General features: G+C 45.4%; 2 protein-coding genes and 1 pseudogene across 2 annotated transcripts in view; 2 read left to right on the plus strand and 1 right to left on the minus strand.

Annotated features, from left to right (window-relative positions):
- Window positions 1–852: 852 nt before the first annotated feature.
- Window positions 853–16,978, plus strand: NEK3 (NIMA related kinase 3). Its single transcript, XM_090258505.1, has 15 exons — window positions 853–1,018; window positions 2,428–2,521; window positions 2,608–2,705; window positions 4,104–4,187; window positions 4,781–4,848; window positions 4,940–5,026; window positions 7,329–7,383; window positions 8,845–9,045; window positions 9,675–9,747; window positions 11,411–11,460; window positions 12,336–12,438; window positions 13,190–13,339; window positions 13,573–13,707; window positions 14,479–14,605; window positions 15,053–16,978. The coding sequence occupies exons 1-15, from the start codon at window positions 902–904 to the stop codon at window positions 15,132–15,134; spliced, it is 1,524 nt and encodes a 507-aa protein (XP_090114631.1). The 5' UTR covers window positions 853–901; the 3' UTR covers window positions 15,135–16,978.
- LOC149995840 (protein YIPF5 pseudogene) lies at window positions 15,981–18,032 on the minus strand (annotated as a pseudogene).
- Window positions 17,515–18,349, plus strand: part of NEK5 (NIMA related kinase 5) — a 36,828-nt gene continuing 35,993 nt past the window's right edge. The window contains 1 exon segment of the mRNA XM_090257966.1: window positions 17,515–17,579. The gene's annotated coding sequence lies outside the window, so the exon portion shown is untranslated.

Raw genomic sequence — 18,349 nt, forward strand, 5'->3', positions numbered from 1 at the left:
TTTCAGTGAGATCATAATGGCTGTGGACCTTCTATGTACCAAAGTATCAGAAACTTTCTGTTCGTTCTCTTACGTAGGAAGCAGTTCAACTGGCTGCTTCCTGCTGGGTGTATAGAAGGGGAGACTGAAGTTCAAAGACTGTGTTTAATATCGCTTCTTCGTCCCAGGCACCTCCAGCTCAACATGCCTTCCCCCATCCCTGTCACATGCCCACTGCCAAAAAAATCAAAGCCACGCACACAACCATGATGACTCTCCACTCCGTTTACATCAGGAACCTGGGAGTCTATTCTGTCCCTTTCTCCCTCCTTCAGAGACAGCCCATTAGTTACCGCAAGGATAAAGTCCAGCAACCTGAACTTGAGTTACAGTGGCCTTCAGACGGGCCCTGTCTGCTTTACCAGCCTGTTCCCGTCCTCGTTCAATTCCTTGAACTGAACACAATCTCTTCTGCTCTTAAATATACGCTTCCCTTTGACTCCATCCCTCTTTTCCCGCCTCTCTGCCTAGCCATCGGCCACTCATCTGGAGGCTTCAGCTGAAATATTGTCTTCCTAACTCCCCTGGATATTTCTGCCCGATGCCAGCACAGCTCTGTCTGTAAGACTCACCCCCCGCTGCATTAGTTGAGATCTGGGGTCCCGTCTACTTTCGGACGTCTGCGATGGCAAAGATAATGCGGGATTTTGCAGGGTTATAAAACCCAGTGCTGGTGCCCCGTGTCAGGGTGTTGAATGAATAAAAGAATAAGTTACTCTTGTCCTGCTATGGGGATTAGAGCTTCCCTTAGTGGATTCTGCCTTTTGAAAATAAATGTCGTTCTCAAATGTTTCTGTTTTCGAATCTAGCTGGGGAGAGCCGGAAGTGACCGGGAGAGGAGCCGGCGGCCCGTGCGCCCAGCATGGACGGCTACAGGGTCCTGAGCGTGATCGGGGAGGGCTCCTTCGGCAGAGCCCTTTTGGTTCAGCAGGAGAGCAGTCATCAGACGTTTGCCATGAAGGAAATAAGGCTTCCTAAGGTCACTGCTAAAGAAATTAGCTCATGTTGAAAGTGTACATGCAATTGATGTAAGAGAGCAACTTCTTGAGCTTTAGCATGGAATTCTCCTCGATGCAAGAGACATAATGGGTTTACTCGTTCGATTTACAAGGTCTTGATGTATTTTACGTGGTTCTTAGGATGTTGTAATTAACAAAAAGGGAGGAAAATAGTCAAAGGTGACGATTGCTGTTTATCTCAATGAGGATAATTTGTAATAATTTCTAATTTTGTATTGTCTAAGGGTGTAGGAAGTCTTTGCCAGAAGCAACTCAGGTGCAATATTAAATTCCTCACCTGAGGTTATGCTTTTCATGATTTTAGAGAGTGAAAAGGGGGGAGAGAGAGAGAGAGAGACGTCGATTGGCTGCCTCCTGTATGTGCACACACCCCGACCGGGAATCGAACCTGTAACCTTTTGGTGTATGGGATGATGCTTCAACAAAATGAGCCACCGGGCCAGGGCAACTCAGGTGCAATATTAACGAAAAGGGAACATAAAAGTACAATGAAGAGCAAAGGCCTAAAATGCTAACGTTTGGTATCACAGAACCTCCCCTGTGGTTCAGTGTGTAGGTTTCATGGCCCTGTATGATGAAGAAGGTGATGACTTATCACTCTTTATCGCTGTGGATCATAGTTGTCATATGAAAGAACCCATGCCATGGAGGCTGCTTGATACTGTTTTGATCAATTTTGAAAAATACATTTCAATATAATAAAATCCCAAAGTGCTCTTTTTTCTCCCACTGCATTCTTGACCTTGGTTAGCGACTCTCAGACTTAAGTGGAGGGTTTGTTAAGACACAGATTGCTGAGCCTCACCCCCCAGTTTCTGCTTGAGGAGGTCCGGGTGGGCCCGAGAATTGGCGTTTTTAACAAGTTTCCGGTTGGCGCTGATGTTGCTGGCCGTTCAGTGCTTCATCCTCACACAGGAAGTGAGGGGATAAACAGTTTTGGAAACTTCCTTTGCATATGATCTTTGCCCATCTGTGCTGTGGTAATACACCAGTCTATTTTCTTTTTATCTGAGCCAGTGGACAAAGTGATGCAGACAGTTAAAACACGAAACCTGTAGTTTTTCTTTAGGGGTACACTGTTGCTAATGGCATAGCGGCTCTCCTAATCGGGCTCTGTTTAGGCTGATGTTAAAACTAGTTTACATCTAGATTCATAAGCCTCTGTCGGCTTAAGTATGCAAAATAGAGCCGTAGTTGAACAATCACCCCACGTTGTCTCTTCAAGTTTGAGAAACTTAAGTTGGGTCTAAGCGCCAGGCTGTAAAACTGCATCTGCCATTGAATAATTACGTAAACTCTATTATATATTGTTGTGGAGTTACTTTCAGATGAAGCATTACATTCATATGTCTTTAATATTTTCTTCTAGTCTTTCTCTAATGCACAGAATTCTAGGAAGGAGGCTGTTCTTTTAGCCAAGATGAAACACCCCAATATTGTTGCCTTTAAAGAATCGTTTGAAGGTAAATATGAATTCCCCCAGATACGTGCGTCTTGGAACTTGATTTGGGGCCACTACGCTTTCCTAAAGAGTCTTAACGTGTTTTAGCTGAAGGCCACCTCTATATTGTGATGGAATATTGTGACGGAGGGGACCTAATGCAAAAGATTAAACATCAGAAAGGAAAGCTGTTTCCTGAAGATACGGTAAGAGACTGACTTGCATGGTTTTCCTGAAGCTTTAGAAGCAACTTTTCTCATAAAATCTGTATAAGTTAAAATAAAAGCGTTGATATCTGGAATGATGGGACTACTATGTAGAAAGGCCTCATTTCTGTGTCTTGTGCTCGCTGTTGTCAGGATGGGGCTGCCTGAAATGTTTTTAGGAAGTAAAATAGAGCTTATAAAATTTCAAGGAATGAAACATCCATGTTTGTAAGATCTTCACTATTGTATTACTCATATATAGTACTAGATAATGAAATTTTTAATTTTTGTTGTGTTTCAAGTTTATTTTTTAAAGATTTATTCATTTTTAGAGAGAGGGGAAGGGAGGGAAAAAGAGAGAGAGAGAAACATCAGTTGGTTGCTTCTTGCAGGCCCCCAGTCAGGGACCTGGCCCGCAACCCAGGCATGTGCCCTGACTGGGAGTTGAACCAGCAACCTTTTGGTTTGGGGGACAGTCCCCAGTTTACTGAACCACACCGGTCAGGGCTCTGTTGTCTTGAAAGTTTAGAAGCAGACGAACTTATTTTGTATTTCTAGGTCATGAAAAAGATGCAGCCCATGTTTCTGTTTCTTGGGAATATCTATTCTCAATCTTTTTCCTTTGACACTTTACCTTATTTCCTTAAGCCTAGTACTAGTGCCTTTTTAATGAAAAATTATATGCTAACATTATTTGAACAAATCAACTAAGGAAACTAAATAAACAGCTTTAATGGGGTTTAGTTTGTTTAGGGTATAAAACTGGATTGGTTTAAATATTTTTTATTTAGAAGCTGTTTTGTTTAAAATATGGGTTCTATAGAAGGAGCTCAACATTGGCTTCAAATGAATGAGCCTCCATAGCAAAAAGGAAAAAAATCACTTTGACATTGAATTGTTGGTGCCCAGGAATTCTGGCTGCTACTGACTAGAGATTTGTCAGCAGAATACTGACCTCAAAGGATTGTGGACAGTATCATTAAATCTTTTAATGTTAATATAAGAATATTCTGAAAAAGGAAACGAAAATCTGATATAATGACTGTACTATAAAATTGTAGCCTATTCACTTTTCTAAGTGGTCAACTACCTTTGTGTATTTAAGGAATACTTTGATTTGGTTGAGTACAAGAAAAATATAGTGGGAGTTTTATTAAAAATAAATTGCTATTTGAATCATACATAAAATGATGAAACATGGAATTCACAGCTTTTCTGACTTTCTCCAGGCAACACTAAATCTTAGTTGAACTATGTCATTTTTAGGAATTCTGGGTTTATAGTATGTAAAACTCAAGTCCACTAAGCCCCAGAGATGATCCTTTGGAATTTAGGGTTAACATGAACCAGGTTTGCATCTGCTCCCCCGTTTTTTGTTTGTTTGTTTGTTTTATATAGATACTTAATTGGTTTGCACAAATGTGCCTTGGAGTAAATCACATTCACAAGAAACGTGTGTTACACAGAGATATCAAATCCAAGGTAAGTGGAATACATTTTGGGACCGCCCCCACCCCCCCCCCCAAAAAAAAACCCAGAACGATTTCATTTAGTTTTCTTTTTTTCTGTTATTCTATCAATATTTCCTTTCGGGACATTTTTAGTTTTTAGAACTATTCCTCAACCTCATATTCATACTAGCCAAATATGGTGCTACCTGAGAAAAAGTCCTTAAATCTCTTTACTAGTGTTACGGTCAAGTGTTTCAATCATGCGTAGCGACTGCTTACCAAAACCGTGTGTTCTCAGATGGGACTGACCGAGGGCTGGGCCTGCCTCATGGAATTATTATACTGACACAAGTTCCCAGTCATCGGTCAGGGTCTGCTGATAGTCAGCAGCTTGGTGGTTAGATTTCTGATCAGTCATCCTGAATCCCCAAGTCAGGGCCTGTGTGGCTGTCAAGAGGCTATCTTGTCTTTCTGTTCCACTTGGGGACTCCACCTGAGCATCTCCATCATTGCTGCCCCTTAACCTCTGTCGTCAGCCGGCTTTGAGAGACAGCTTCTCTGGAGTCCTCCGCCTTGGGTCAAAGGCTGGAAGGCATAACCTGAGCTCTTCTCCTTTTCATGCAGAATATCTTCCTCACCCAAAATGGAAACCTAAAACTGGGAGATTTTGGGTCTGCCCGTCTTCTCTCCAGGTACGTACAGCTGGGCGGTAAGAGTGACGGTAACCAGAACATCCGTTATTAGGGACGTTTTTACTCATTCTGTGCCTTTGTGTGGTTTTAGTCCCATGGCCTTTGCTTGTACTTATGTGGGAACGCCTTATTATGTGGCCCCGGAGATTTGGGAAAACATGCCTTACAACAATAAAAGGTAGGTGATGTGTTTATTTGGGGCAAGGGTGACGGTTGGGTGACAGGCATTGTAGCCTACAAATGAAGTTTGGTTTTTAAAAAACACCTGAAATCAGTGTCAGATCTGAATTCCCAGGCTTCTGGGTGGAATCCTAGCTTCCCAACAGCGGTCCTTAGGGTTGAGAGGAGCCAAAAGTACGCGCTGAAGGAAAGGCCAGCCATCTCTAGGGGTCGTGTGAACATCCCTGGCTCTTCAACTTTGCTATGCCCGGAGTGCAGGTGGCAGTCATACCAGTTGAGTCAGAACATGTGGGGTGGGAAGGAGCATCAGTAATTTTCCAGGATCAAGTCCCATGTGCAGCAAAAGTCAGGGACTGCTGGATGAGTTAATATTTATAGGCCCAGACAATAAGCACTTGATTGGTAGGTTAATTGATTACAAGAAGATAGGATGAAGACCTTATAATTTAAAACTTAACAATTTTCTCAATATAAGTAATATGTGCCCATTGAATGAGTGGGGGGGGTCATTGGAAATACGGAGATGTACAAGGAAAAATGGCTGTCACCTACTTTCTCACAGCTATTCATAATATTTTGGAGGTTTTTTTCATCCATTCATTTGCCCCCCCAACCCCAAACCTAGTTTGTGTTCATGATATACAATTTGGTATCTTGCTTTTTTCCACAGTATATTATATTCATTTCACCCTCTATTTAAGCTCTGCATAAATATTATTAATGATTATATCATATTTTACTGCATGGCTCTTCCAAAATTTACTTCTCATTCGTCTTTTGGGGCCAGTTTTCAAGGTCAGAAATGGTGCTGTGATCGCCATCATCACTGCGCCTTTTGTGTATAAATAAATATGCCAGTGTTCTGTATAACATCTCGGCATGGGTTCTTAGAAGGAGAAACACGTGAAGGCTCTTGTTACCTTCTGTCAAGTTGCTTTCTAAAAAGATTGCGATAATTCATACTAAATAGGTTCCTTAAGAGTAAAATTGAAATCCTGGAGGGGATTTCCACGTAAACCAAGGTGGCAGGTTCAATCCCTGGTCAGGGCACAGACAGGAATCCAATACGGAATGCAGAAGTAAGTGGAACAACAAATTCTCTCTCTCTCTCTCTCTCTCTCTCTCTCTCTCTCTCTCTCTCTCTCTCTCTCTCTCTCTCTCCTTCTCTCTCTCTCTCTCTCTCTCTCTCTCTCTCTCTCTCTCTCTCTCTCCCTCCCCCCACCCCCGGTCTCTCCTCTTTCCTTTCTTGCTCTAAATTCAATAAATAAAAATATTTTTAAAAAGTAAAATTGAATTGGCAACAAAATGGCTATAAAGGGACTCATGGGCAATTGGGAAAATGTCAGTGTTGCAGAACTATTAGAGCCCATTATCGAATTCAGGTTCGGTTTCTTGGGTGTGGTCATGGCCTTGTGTTTAGGAGGGAGCGTGTCCCTGCTCTTGGGGGACACACGTGCAGGCGCTCGGGGGTGAGTGTCTGGTGTGTGCAGCTGGTTCCCAGGAACTTGCGATCCGAGGGGAGGAGGGCAGCAGCTCGCACACCTGGCAGGTGTGACTCGGGAAGCTCGGAAGGGGCATGTGGGCCCTTCCAACTCTTCCAGAGGCTTCAAACTTAAAAACATTAACATTTGGGGGCGACAGTTGCTAAAACCATCAGTCAACATAGAAAGAGTGTAATCTATAGTCTGGAGGCTGACATCGGGGCGGAATGGTGAGGAAGAGGGAAGCGACAGGGCAAATGGTGGCACCCGTTCCTGTGTGAAGAGCTCTTCTGCGGGCAAATGCGTGCGTCTGGTTCTATTTTAGAACGTAGAGCTAACCCGGGGTGGAGCGAGTCCCCAGGAGACAGGTTTTGGTTTATGACAAGGGAGAACAGTGTCCCTTGGCGCCATCCAACAGGGGCACAAACCATGCCCGCGGGAGATTGCTGGCCATCAGAACACGTGGGCAAAGGCCTGATGCACCGGCGGTCTCGGGGTAAGCCGCACCGGGTGACCTCTGCAGTCCTTCCAACGATGATAATTGGGGTCCACAGAAATCCCCTCTGGCACCAAATGCTACTGAAATGATACCCGGGCCCGCCTGGCTAGGAGCGGCAGGGGTTGGGGGGCAGAGAGTTTATCGTGAGCATCACTGTTAGGAAGCACCTAAGTATTAGACCAAACATTACCGTAACTTTTACTGTAGTAGCTGGGAATTACTTGCAAGATTCTTGGTAAAGGTCATTTTCATTCACAGTGGAACGTACATGTATTTTCACATGCTAACTCATAACCCACATGGCTCCTTCATATTTGCAGTGACATCTGGTCATTGGGGTGCATTCTGTACGAACTCTGCACCCTGAAGCATCCGGTAAGTGCCGCGGGCGGAACGGAAATGGCAGCCTCCTGCTGCGTCTGGCTAAGTCACAGTCATGTGCCCAAGTCCGGCGGGGTGTTTGCTTCCCTGGGATGTGTTTCCATTGCTGTCACCTTTGCCTTGAGTCACTTTTATAACCTATGCTAGTAGGCAATTTCCCGTATTCGGTTTTTGAGAGACCCACCTTTAGCTTCCCTCCTTCTCTCTCCCTTCCTTTCCCTTCCTTCCTTTTATTTATTTATTTATTTATTTTTTTGGTTACTCTTAATTCTTTTATTTTGGCATAATATATATAACCTCAAGTTTACCATTTTCACCATTTCCATTGGGAAACTTAGAAAATACCGATGCCACCCAGGCCACGCCAGACTAATTGAGTTCACATCTCTGAGGGTGTCCTGGGCGTTAGTGTTTTTAAAATGGTGATTCCGTTGTGCAGCCAAATGGAGAACCACCGTTGTATACACGTCAAATTACTTTTTTAATTCCAGTATCTTACTGATGATTCTGTCCCTTCTATCCCTGACTTCGTCTTTTTTGTCAACTTTCATATACGTGTTCTTATTTTTTTCTAGCAAGAATAAGTGTCCAGGAGCCGAGCGCCCTGAGTATTTGGTGTACAGTTTGTTTTCGCATCTGCTTAAAGGCAAAAGTAGTTCTTCCGCCGTTAGGAAACGCTGAAAAACCCAGTAAAATTGTTAAAAAGCCCGAGGGAAAGCAGATTCAATCTTATTTTTCATTACCTGAATCTTTCCTTCCTCAGATGTTGGTTTTTCCTTTTTTATATCTGCACTTGTATATTTTATTAATAGGGTGATGCACCTCCAGGTCAGAATGCCAACATGTTCTTCCCTAAGTGTTATCAAGGACGAATCTACTGTTAATTCTCATATATTTCTTACACGATGAAAACTTTTAACATGTTATTCCGGTATGTCATTTTATACCTGTTGTCAAATTTTAAGTTACTTTGGTGACAGGAAAGGTGAGAAGGATTGGCAGTGGGTGTTTAAATCTGGAAAAGGCTGGAGTGCGTTTTGTCAGGAAGCAGCCTGTGATTTCTGGGGAGGGGGTGAAGCAGATGAATACTGCTCTTACAGAGGCCCCTGGTGCCATTTGATTTTTTAAAAAATCGTATGTGTGTATTAGTTTGATTTCTTAAATATATATCTGCAAAAGCATTGATGATAAGTAATAAGTACCCACAGCCGGCATCGATGGTAAAACTTTCTCTAGAGGCAGAAGTTTTTTACTATTTAAGTTTTTTTACTTTCTTCTGAACCACCATAAGATTTTGAATAGTATCTTAAGGACACCTCTAGGAAGAAAAATGACCAGGCAGCGGATGACATTTATAAAATTAAAATAATTCACGTGACTTCAGTTCAGCTGGTATTTTCTTATTTCTGTTCTCCTTCCTGGCCTCTGCCTTTACAGTTCAATTTTACTTTTCAGTTTCAGGCAAATAGTTGGAAAGGTCTTATCCTCAAAATATGTCAGGGGTCTGTGCGCCCGCTGCCCTCTTGTTATTCCTACGAGCTTCAGCATCTCGTCAAGCAGATGTTTAAAAGGAATCCCTGCCACCGCCCCTCAGCCACCACGCTCCTCTCCAGAGGCGCCTTAGCCCGGCTGATCCAGAGGTGCTTAACCCCGGAGGTACGCTTGCCATGTGCTGGCTTGACCGTGAGTAGGTATCAAGTCTGTGGGAAAACAGTTTTATCTTTTAAACACAACTACATGTCATGCGTGCTTGTAAAAACTCAACTGCAGAAGTGTATTTAAAAAACCTAAAAAGCCCTGGCTGGTGTGGCTCAGTGGATTGAGCGTTGTCCTGCAAACCAAAGGGCCGCCAGTTCAATTCCCAGTCAGGGCACATGCCTGGGTTGCGGGCCAGGCCCCCAGTTGGGGGTGTGCGAGGAAGAACCACACATCGATGTTTCTCTCCCTCTCTTTCTCCCTCCCTTCCCCTCCCTCTAAAAATAAATAAATAAAATATATTTTTTAAAAACCTAAAATGTTAAGACTTTTTTCCCCCTTCCACAATGCTCTTCCCCATGCGTAATCTCAGGTACAGCTTTGCATATACCCTTTCAGATCTTCTACTAGACATATGTAAGGGTCCATCTATCTGTGTGTCTAAACTTTAGTATATATTTTAAAAGGCATTTTTACTTTTTAGCATTCAGTATTACTGTGGGGAAGAAGAACGTTGACAATTAAATGACATGGAGTATCTAAAGGAAAAGGTCTGGCACATCTTTAACGTCTCTGCTTTACATATGTAGGTCATCGCAGAATATGGTGAGCAGGTGGTAGAAGAAATCAAGAAATCTAAGCATAGCACACCAAGAAAAAAGGGTAAGAATTTTGGAAAGCTTATTTTTATTTTTGGTTAAGTGTTCTTTTGAAATGTAGTGTCACAGAAAAGAGAAATATAATTTTCAAGTAATTAGAGACATTTTTCAGAAATACTCCTCAGATCAAAAAAAAAATTTTTTTTTTTTTTTTTATACTGAAGACATAATTCTGTGCTAAATCATAACTACTTAGTTTGCCAGGGACCAGAAAATTTAGTTTGGAGATTTTAGTGCTGTAAAAATTGTTCTCTGTTTTAGTATTAGAGCCATGCTTATACTCTGGTTTGTTATGGGTAAGGCAGAAGGCTTCTGTGAGCTAGCCTAGGACTCTAGCCACGAAAATAGAAGGTCAGTCTTATCAACAACTGTGTCCCCAAGTTTCCAAGGACCCATCTTGCAAACCAAATCTTAAAAACAAGCTTTTACGCAAGTTGGAAGTGTTCACATGAGAGCCGCACAAAATTTTTAGACATGTCTAGTCAATCCTGAGCAAGTTTCAGACGTCACCTGCTGTCTCTTTGGAAGTTGTCATCTCTTAAGTGTTTGCGGAGCCATTTTATGTCCCTCTTCACTTGTCGTTAGTGACTCAGATCTTCCACCTGAAAAGATCCAGCAAAGGTAGTGGCCGTGACCAGAACATGAGAGAAGATTTCAGGCACGTGGGGGGTCATCCACGGAGGGGCGCTCCCAGCACCCCCTGTTCGGTGCACCTCCAACTAGCGCCAGATACTGCAAAAGCAGCGCTTGTAAGAATGTATACGCTTCTCGTGCTGCAAACCCTGCAGTTCTGAGGCTCCGTTCTTCCTCCTTCTTACGAGTCGGCCGGCCCCCTGGGTCTCCGCGCTTGTTTTAGCAGTAACTTTTCTGCAGGTGCTCTTGTAGCTTCTGTTCACATCCCAGGGGAGTAGGAGATTAGTTTTAAAATGCGGGGCAACAGCCACAGTGAAAACAGTCTCCGAAAAGTTTCCAGGTAGTCTGGGAAAATGTAGTTTTAACAGTCCCTAAAAAGACAGAAACCGGCGGAGAGGGGCCACCGTATTGGGGCCGTGTGTGTGTATGTGGTGGCGTGTCCCATCTGTTCTGTAGACAGACCAGAACAGCGAAGGCTCCGGGAGAGCGGGGACCGTGTGTCATCTGCTCTCTGTGGCGTCCTCCGTGCGTGTCACCATAGATGCTCAGTAGCAAGTTTTCAAAGCGTTGAGTGCAGGAGGAACACAGGCTGCGTGCCTGCGCCGGAGGGAAATCCGGCAGCCGCCATCCTCACCAAAGGGACCCGGGGCCAGAGTGCTCTCTCCCTGCCGCTGGCCCCTTGTGAGGGTCACCTAGACCGCCTGCTATCCCAGCCGACTCAGCCAAGCGCAGCCTCCACAGCGAGCAGGGGGCTGCAGGTGCTAATGCCCTTCTGAGGGGGTAGAGTATCTTACCTCCTCACGCCAGCATGGGCTAGCTCAGGTACGCAGGGATGTCACCTTTCAGGTGTGAACTTTAGGAATAAAACAGCAGGAAACTGGGGAGGTGTAAATATTTCTGGGTAGCTAAAGCTTGATCGAATGCTTTGGTTCTGTGATTTTAAAAACTTCACTCTCTCGAGCTTCCTGCAAATCAGTTAGGAGCGAGGCATGTGAGGCCTTTGTCAATGTTCTCTTGCCCTTTTTTCTCTTAAGCAGACCCCAGCAGAATCAGGGCCACGCTGGAGAAGGGAGCAAACGCAGCGGTGAGTGCTTTAAAATTAAACTTAGGAAGCCACTTGGACACCTGGTACCATTAAGGGCTGTGGGATATTTGGAAGCTTTGGCCGGGTCCCTCCCATCTGGTGGTTTGTCATCTTCTGGCAAGTGGCTGTTGTCCTGGACTGCCAGCAGAGCCCCTTTAGATCACCATTCATTTTGTCTGTCTGTTTCACTTTTAATTACCGATGATAAGTGCTTTCCATAAAGAGGTGAGAGAACTTTGTCCAGCTTTCAATCATGAAAATCTTGTTTCAGCCTGGCTTTTGGTTTGTTTGTTTTTTATTGTGGTAAAAGATGTAAACATAAAATTTACCACGTTAGCCATTTTTATGAATTCAATTCAGGGGCATTAATTACAGACACCAAATTGTGTAAAACCATCCCCACTTTTCCAGTACGTTTTCCGCAGCCCAAACAGCCACTCTGGCCCCGCTAGACAACGACTCCCCGTTCCTTCCTTACCCACCTACCCAGCCTCAGCCCCCGACCGCCTCTATTCTGCTGTCTCTCTCTGGGACAGAATTTGCCTCATCTAGATATTTCATGTGAGTGGACTCATACCGTATGTGGACGATACAACCTCTTCAGGATTTGGATGCCTTTGTCAATGGGCGGGACCTTTGGGCTCTCGCCCCCCCCGGTGTGTTTGAGAATCACTGGGTAGAAGTAAGAAAACAGTATGCCTACCACAGCCTGCCACTTCACTTCCTGGCTCCTTCCGCAAAGCATCGAGGGCCTTTGGGGTGGAGACCGGCCAGGCCCTGAGAGGGGCTCCTGCCCAGAGCTCACACAGATTGAAAGACTAGAGAGTGTGCTGCCTCAAGCGTGGTTTAATCTGTATTCTTAATCTCTTTGAAAGCACGGGGAAGAACCAGGCAGGACGCGTGGCCACACTCATGTAGAAGGCCTCAGTAGAAATCCAGCTGCAGGTGCGTTGGGGAGAGGAAGCAGAGGCGAGCAAGGCAAGTTATTCAAATTCTGATTGCTGTGTAAGTGGGGGGCCGGGAAGTACAGGGGGTGCTGGGCCACGGGTGTCACAGGCAAGGTGACGTGTAGGTTTTTGCTTGCTTATTCAGTATTTTACGTCAGGACTGTCTTATTTACCCATAAGAAAGAAGAGAAGAGTGTTGACCAATACAGGCCTTTAGAAAAACTAGTATTTGTTATGCCCTTCCCCATAAGAGGCAGGTGTGCAGCCGATCCCCTCACAGCTCCCTTCTTCTGCGTTGTGTAGTATGTAAATATATACACATTCTTTTTTTTTTTTTTTTTAAGATTTTACTTGTTTATTTTTAGAGAAGGGGAAAGGGAGGGAGAAAGAGAGGGAGAAAAACATCCATGTGCGGGAGATACATTGATTGGTTGCCTCTGGCACACCCCCAACTGGGGACCTCGCCCGCCACCCAGGCAGGTGCCCTGACTGGGAATCGAACCAGCGACCTTTCAGTTCGCAGGCCAGCTTTCAGTCCACTGAGCCACACCAGCCAGGGCCATACACATCATTCTTAAAAACTCACCTTGATGATTTGTTTTACCTCTTCACCTGGATTTTTTTTTTTTTCATTTCCTTTACTCAGACTTGAAGAACATTGTTGTTAGATCTGAGTTTGAAAGAGAAAAGCGGTATTTCTGTAGTGTTGTTAGGGATGTGCACATGTGGCTGCAGATAAATAAATAAAAGACTGTGCTCAGCAATCCTTTTTTACATTTTAGAACCAGGTGGTACCGACGTCCGTCCGAGGAAAGCCAGTTCACCAAGTCCCCTCCGGCGACAGTGGGAGAAACAACCACCCGCGACACCGCTCACAGCCTTGGGAACCGCGTCCATTCTCACCTCCAGTGTCACCGCAGAGGATGACGGAGGTCAGGAGTCGGACCCAGTCCTGTTACTGCAGAACATTTTCTGATAGCTGTTGAACGGGCTAGGGATTTTTTTAAAGTGTCCCTGTGTGAAGGATATTTGGCGTCACCCAGGTGAATGAAATAGTTTTTAGCAGAGAGCAAAATATAATTAATTTTGCACGAAAGATGATCTGGAAGATATGTGCTGAAAATCGTTTTTCTCTGGCCCTAATTTTTATCTTTTCACAAACTAGGTGGCTCTGTAATAAAATACTGTGGAAATAACACCCGGAAGCAGTGGCTCAAAGAGACCCCGGAAACGCTGTTGAACATCCTTAAGGATGCCGACCTCAGCTTGGCCTTTCAGACATATACAATATATAGACCAGGTGACTCAGGTCTGTTATGCAACTGTGGAAACCCTTTGCATGTTTTCTAAATTGTGGTAAAATATACATAACATCAAGTGTACCCTTTTGACCCTTTGTAAGCTTATGGTTCCGGGACGTTGAGAACATCCACACTGTGTGACCAGCACCCGATCCGTCTCCAGAACGTCCCATCTTCCCAGACCGAGACGCCACCCATCAAACAATACCTCCCTGTCCCCACCTCCCAGAAACCCTTTGATTTTCAAGTTATAACGTAACTCATAGTGTTGCGTCTTTAGGTTTTCTTGAATTTTTTTCTAGCTCGTCTTAAGCTATAATTAAAATTTCCCATAGAGCTCTGGGACTTTTTGTTCATTTGTTTGCTGATTTTAGTCATTATGCGACTACTGTCTTTGCAGAGAAGCTCAGTCTTTCTGTGCAAATATACTGGTGATGTTACAGTTCAGACTTCATCACAGTAAAAAGAAACTGTCCCCTGACTATCCAAAGATAACTTTTAATGCTTTAATATCAGTTCTTAGATTTGTGGGTTTTGATTGGATTCTGATTTTTTTTCTCTTGAAAGTAGTATTTTCAATGCAACACACAGTATGGGGCCTGCTTTATGCCAGGAGCCCCGCTGAGTGATGCGGGAGACCCTGCAGGAGACGGAGAAATGGCATCCAGCTCAGGGGGCCAGCAAAGCTGTCGGAGTTGTTTAGTCCAGTGTGCAGGAAATGAGTAAATACTGTGTAACTTCCCATGATTTCTGTTGGTGTTCCTCTGAAGGCTCCCAAGGGTTCCTGAAAGGTCCTCTGTCGGAAGAAACAGAAGCATCAGATAGTGTTGACGGGGATGACGACTCTGTCCTTTTGGATCCAGAGAGACTGGAACCTACACAGGATGAGGAGGACACGTACGTTGTGATACACCTAGACAGCTTTAGTTGTGCGTGCATGTGTGTGTGTGAGAGGGATATTTAAATTAGACCTTAGTAATTTCAGGTTTTAGAGGAGCTGGTGATAGTGTTTTACATCAGAAATGAATATTAATGTCTTGATCTTTTGTCTGGGATGGTAATGCATAACGGTAATGACTGAGTTCCTGGCTGAGCCATATGTTTGTGCTTGTTCAGCTTGGACTGACTGTTTTTTAATATAGTAGATTTCATATTGAAAATATTATAGAAATGGTGAAAGATCTTTTGGAAGAAATAACTTTTTTCTCTCTGTTCAATTGCCTTATAGAGCTCATTTTTCAAAAATGTAAATACTGTTAGGGTGTTATTCTGCTTTGAACCCATCAAGAAATACTTACCATATTCCTCATTTGAAGGCTTCATATTCATGTTGTTTTTTCACAGGGACTTTGAGGAGGAAGACAACTTGGACTGGGTGTCAGAACTGAAGCAGCGAGCTGGCTGGCAAGGAGCAACTGATGGCTAATGACCGAGGGGATGTCCCTTAGTCACACTGAATATGCATTTAAAGTGAGGAATTAACGTCTGGGTAATATTAGCTCACGGAATGTATATTTCCCTTGGAAACAAAATAAGTTTGGGGGGGGACTATGACTATTTAAAATTGTTCTTGGTTAGTATTATGAGGTTTAAAAAATCTACAATAAGATAGACTGTGAACTTATGTTATCACTGAATTTTAGCAAAAATTCCATGATATGATGTAAAGGAATGTCAAATTTTTGAAATGCAGACTCAAACTCTACATTGGAATCTTTTGTTTGTTTGTTTGTTGTTTGTTTGTTTTGCTTGAAATGAATCTGACTTGAGAATACAGGCGACTTTTCTTTCTCAGTTCCTTGGAAAAATATTTCAGCTCTGTGGTTAGTCTCCCACGGCTGGTAAAAATCTGTCAACAATATAATTTGCCAGGAAAACGGTGGTGTTTCAAAGGCTGTGGGAGAAGGGAAGAAATGGCCCTTCTAACTGGTATAAGCACAAACACTAAAAGCTAGTCACGCCTCAGGTGAATCCGACACAGATTCCAGAGCTGTATAAAAATGGACAAAAGATACATCCTTACTTCTGCAGTTGCAGCAGTCAAATGTTAGAGCTGCGTGAGCGTGGCTCTGTGGTAGTTTGGGGTCAGATATTAAGAGTTTGAAGTCCAAACCCCAGATAAATTCAGTTAAAAAAAAAAGGGAAATTAGGACAAAGACCCCCATATAACAAAGCACAAGGGTATGCTAGCTGAAGTTGCTGTCCTTCCATGGATAATTCAGAAATTTTTTAAAAAACTGAAAACATATACAGGATATTTTTTTAGATTTTTTTAAAACTGATTTGAGAGAGAGAGAAAACATTGATTTGTTGTTCCATTTATTGATGCATCAGTGGTTGATTGTTGTACGTGCCCTGACCATTGGCGTATCAGAACCAACCAGCTGAACCAGGGCCAGAAATGAAAAATTTCGGAAGCAGAAAAACTACACCACCCCAAAATTCCAGCCGTGGGAATGATTCCTACCATTCCTTGCAAAGAAAATATCACCGCAGAGCTGGAAGAAGACAGTATGTAAGCACACGTGCCTCCCGACCAGATGAAACACCTGTCATACTCGTTAAGTTTAATGAAACATTCCTAGACCTCCGGTTGCACTGATCCCGTGTAAGACCCAAACTGGGTTTTGCCAGCCAGTACCATGTGGGTCCGAAGGCCGGGCCCAAAACCGTGGGTCCTGCCAGACGAGTGTCATTCACGCTGCTGCCATCTGCTGCTTTTAATGGGTGTAACACTGTTTGTGGGTTGTTGTTGTTGTTTTGGTTTTTTTTTGCCAGATGTGGTCACAACTGATTCCTAATTCTTCTGGTTAAGGTGGCTCATCCTCAGAGTTGTTCCCATAGGTTGGCTGAGGTGTAGTTGGGGTGTATGTCTGAGCTGATGGGAAATCTGCCCGGCGTATGGCTGTGGTGGCTGCGGCTGCGGTTGCGTCACGCCTGGAGGGACAAAGGGACTTGCCACAAGGAGTCACAGCCAGTACAGTTTGCTGTGGGGTCCCCCACTCCGTCCGTAATCATGGGCCTGCTGTGATTGGTCGACGACGCTGTGACCTGGCTGGTGGAAATCTGCACTTACCTTATCAAAGCCAGACACTGCACATGAGCCCACGCCAAGGCAGCAGCAGCCGCAGCAGCTCCAGAAGCCCCCAAGGACCCCCGAGCTCAGCTTAAGACCCTGAATTGTTCCTAAGTGTCACAGACCAAAGAACTGCGGGACTTGTGTTTTAAATAGATGATGGTGAGTTTCAAATTAAAATGGTATTTAAATTCCTTGGACTAAGTTTTACTTGTGTATTTCCAATTGCTGGAAGGTGACATCCTTTTCAACTACTAAGCAGGTAAGGAAACGTTTTAGACAGCAGCCTGCTGTGCAGTCCGCCACAGGAATGCTGGGGCGTGGGGAGAGGGGAGCGCGCTGCCAGGCCACGGGTCAGCAGCCAGTTTTGCCAGAGGACCCCACGAGAGGTCGCCAGCTCCTGACAGCCTTTCGAGACCTTGCACAAGACACTTCCCGTCTCAGTTCAGCTTGTTTGTAAAACCGGGAGTCCACCGCCTCGCTGGGTTGTGGCAAACGATACGGGTGGCGTGTGCACAGCGCCCGGTGCGCCGTGCGCCAAGAACAGGAGCGCGGTGCCTGCCGAGTGTTAGCAGAGCAGACCCGACCTAAAGCGACGGGCGGTGCCTCGGCTGGGTCTCCAAGCTTCCCGGCCTCCCACCCCTCCTCCTGGTGGACAGTGTGGGCCGGTCCGCTCAGGCGCCGACCCTGTGCTCCGCCCAGGTCCCCTTGCACAGCTCCACCTGGCTGCCAGGAGACGAGGCGCCCCGGGAGCCCGGGTCCACCGGGAAGCGCGTCTGTCGCCCCGTGGAGCAGGTATGCAGCGGGCGGGCCACGCTCGTCCTTACCCGAGCTGCCCCCTGGGCCCTGGGAGCCCCCCAAGGGGCGGGGATGGAGCCCACACCCCCGCAGACACCCCCTCTCCCTGTAGAGGTGCGGGCTCCTATGCGTCGGTCTCCATGGCAACGCGCCGCGCTTGATTCCCGGGTTCCAGCGCGAGCTCTGCCACCTTCCAGAGTGTTCCTGAAGGAGAAGGATTTTTCCCTAACCCGGGACTCTCACCCCGTGGTCCATCTGTTCCCGAGCTGCTGCCCTTGAGTTTCGATTCCCTGACTGCCTCCCTCCAAACTCGGGTGTCGGCAGCCTCCCTGGGGTGCGGAGCTGGTGGCCCGGACCCACCCCACCCAACCCTCCCTCCTTCCTGCCCAGACACACATTACGCAGAAACATAACCTGCCTGCTCAGCCAATGTTTAAAAGTCAGCGTCATGCCCGAACCGCGGTAGAAAGCGGAAATGTAAGGAAACAATGTATAACGAGGGCGCGCTTCCACCTGTAAACGTTGGGCGCAGCAGCAGGTACTGCTGATGGAGCCCGGCGACGGCCTCCGCCACCTGGAGCCGCCTGGCCAGTGCAGGCGGGACTTTCCAAACCCCGTGCGCAGTTCTGGGTCAAGTTCCGAACCAGACAAGGTGCACAGCCCTGGGGGAGCGCAGCTGGTTGGTGCATCCTCCCAGTAGGCCAAGGTTGCACGTCCTTTCCCCGGTCAGGGCACATGCAGGAATCAACCAATGACGCATGAACAGG

Source organism: Furipterus horrens, unplaced genomic scaffold (assembly GCF_987537825.1).
Source record: "Furipterus horrens unplaced genomic scaffold, mFurHor1.1.pri manual_scaffold_12, whole genome shotgun sequence".
In the NCBI taxonomy this organism is placed as follows: domain Eukaryota; kingdom Metazoa; phylum Chordata; class Mammalia; order Chiroptera; family Furipteridae; genus Furipterus; species Furipterus horrens.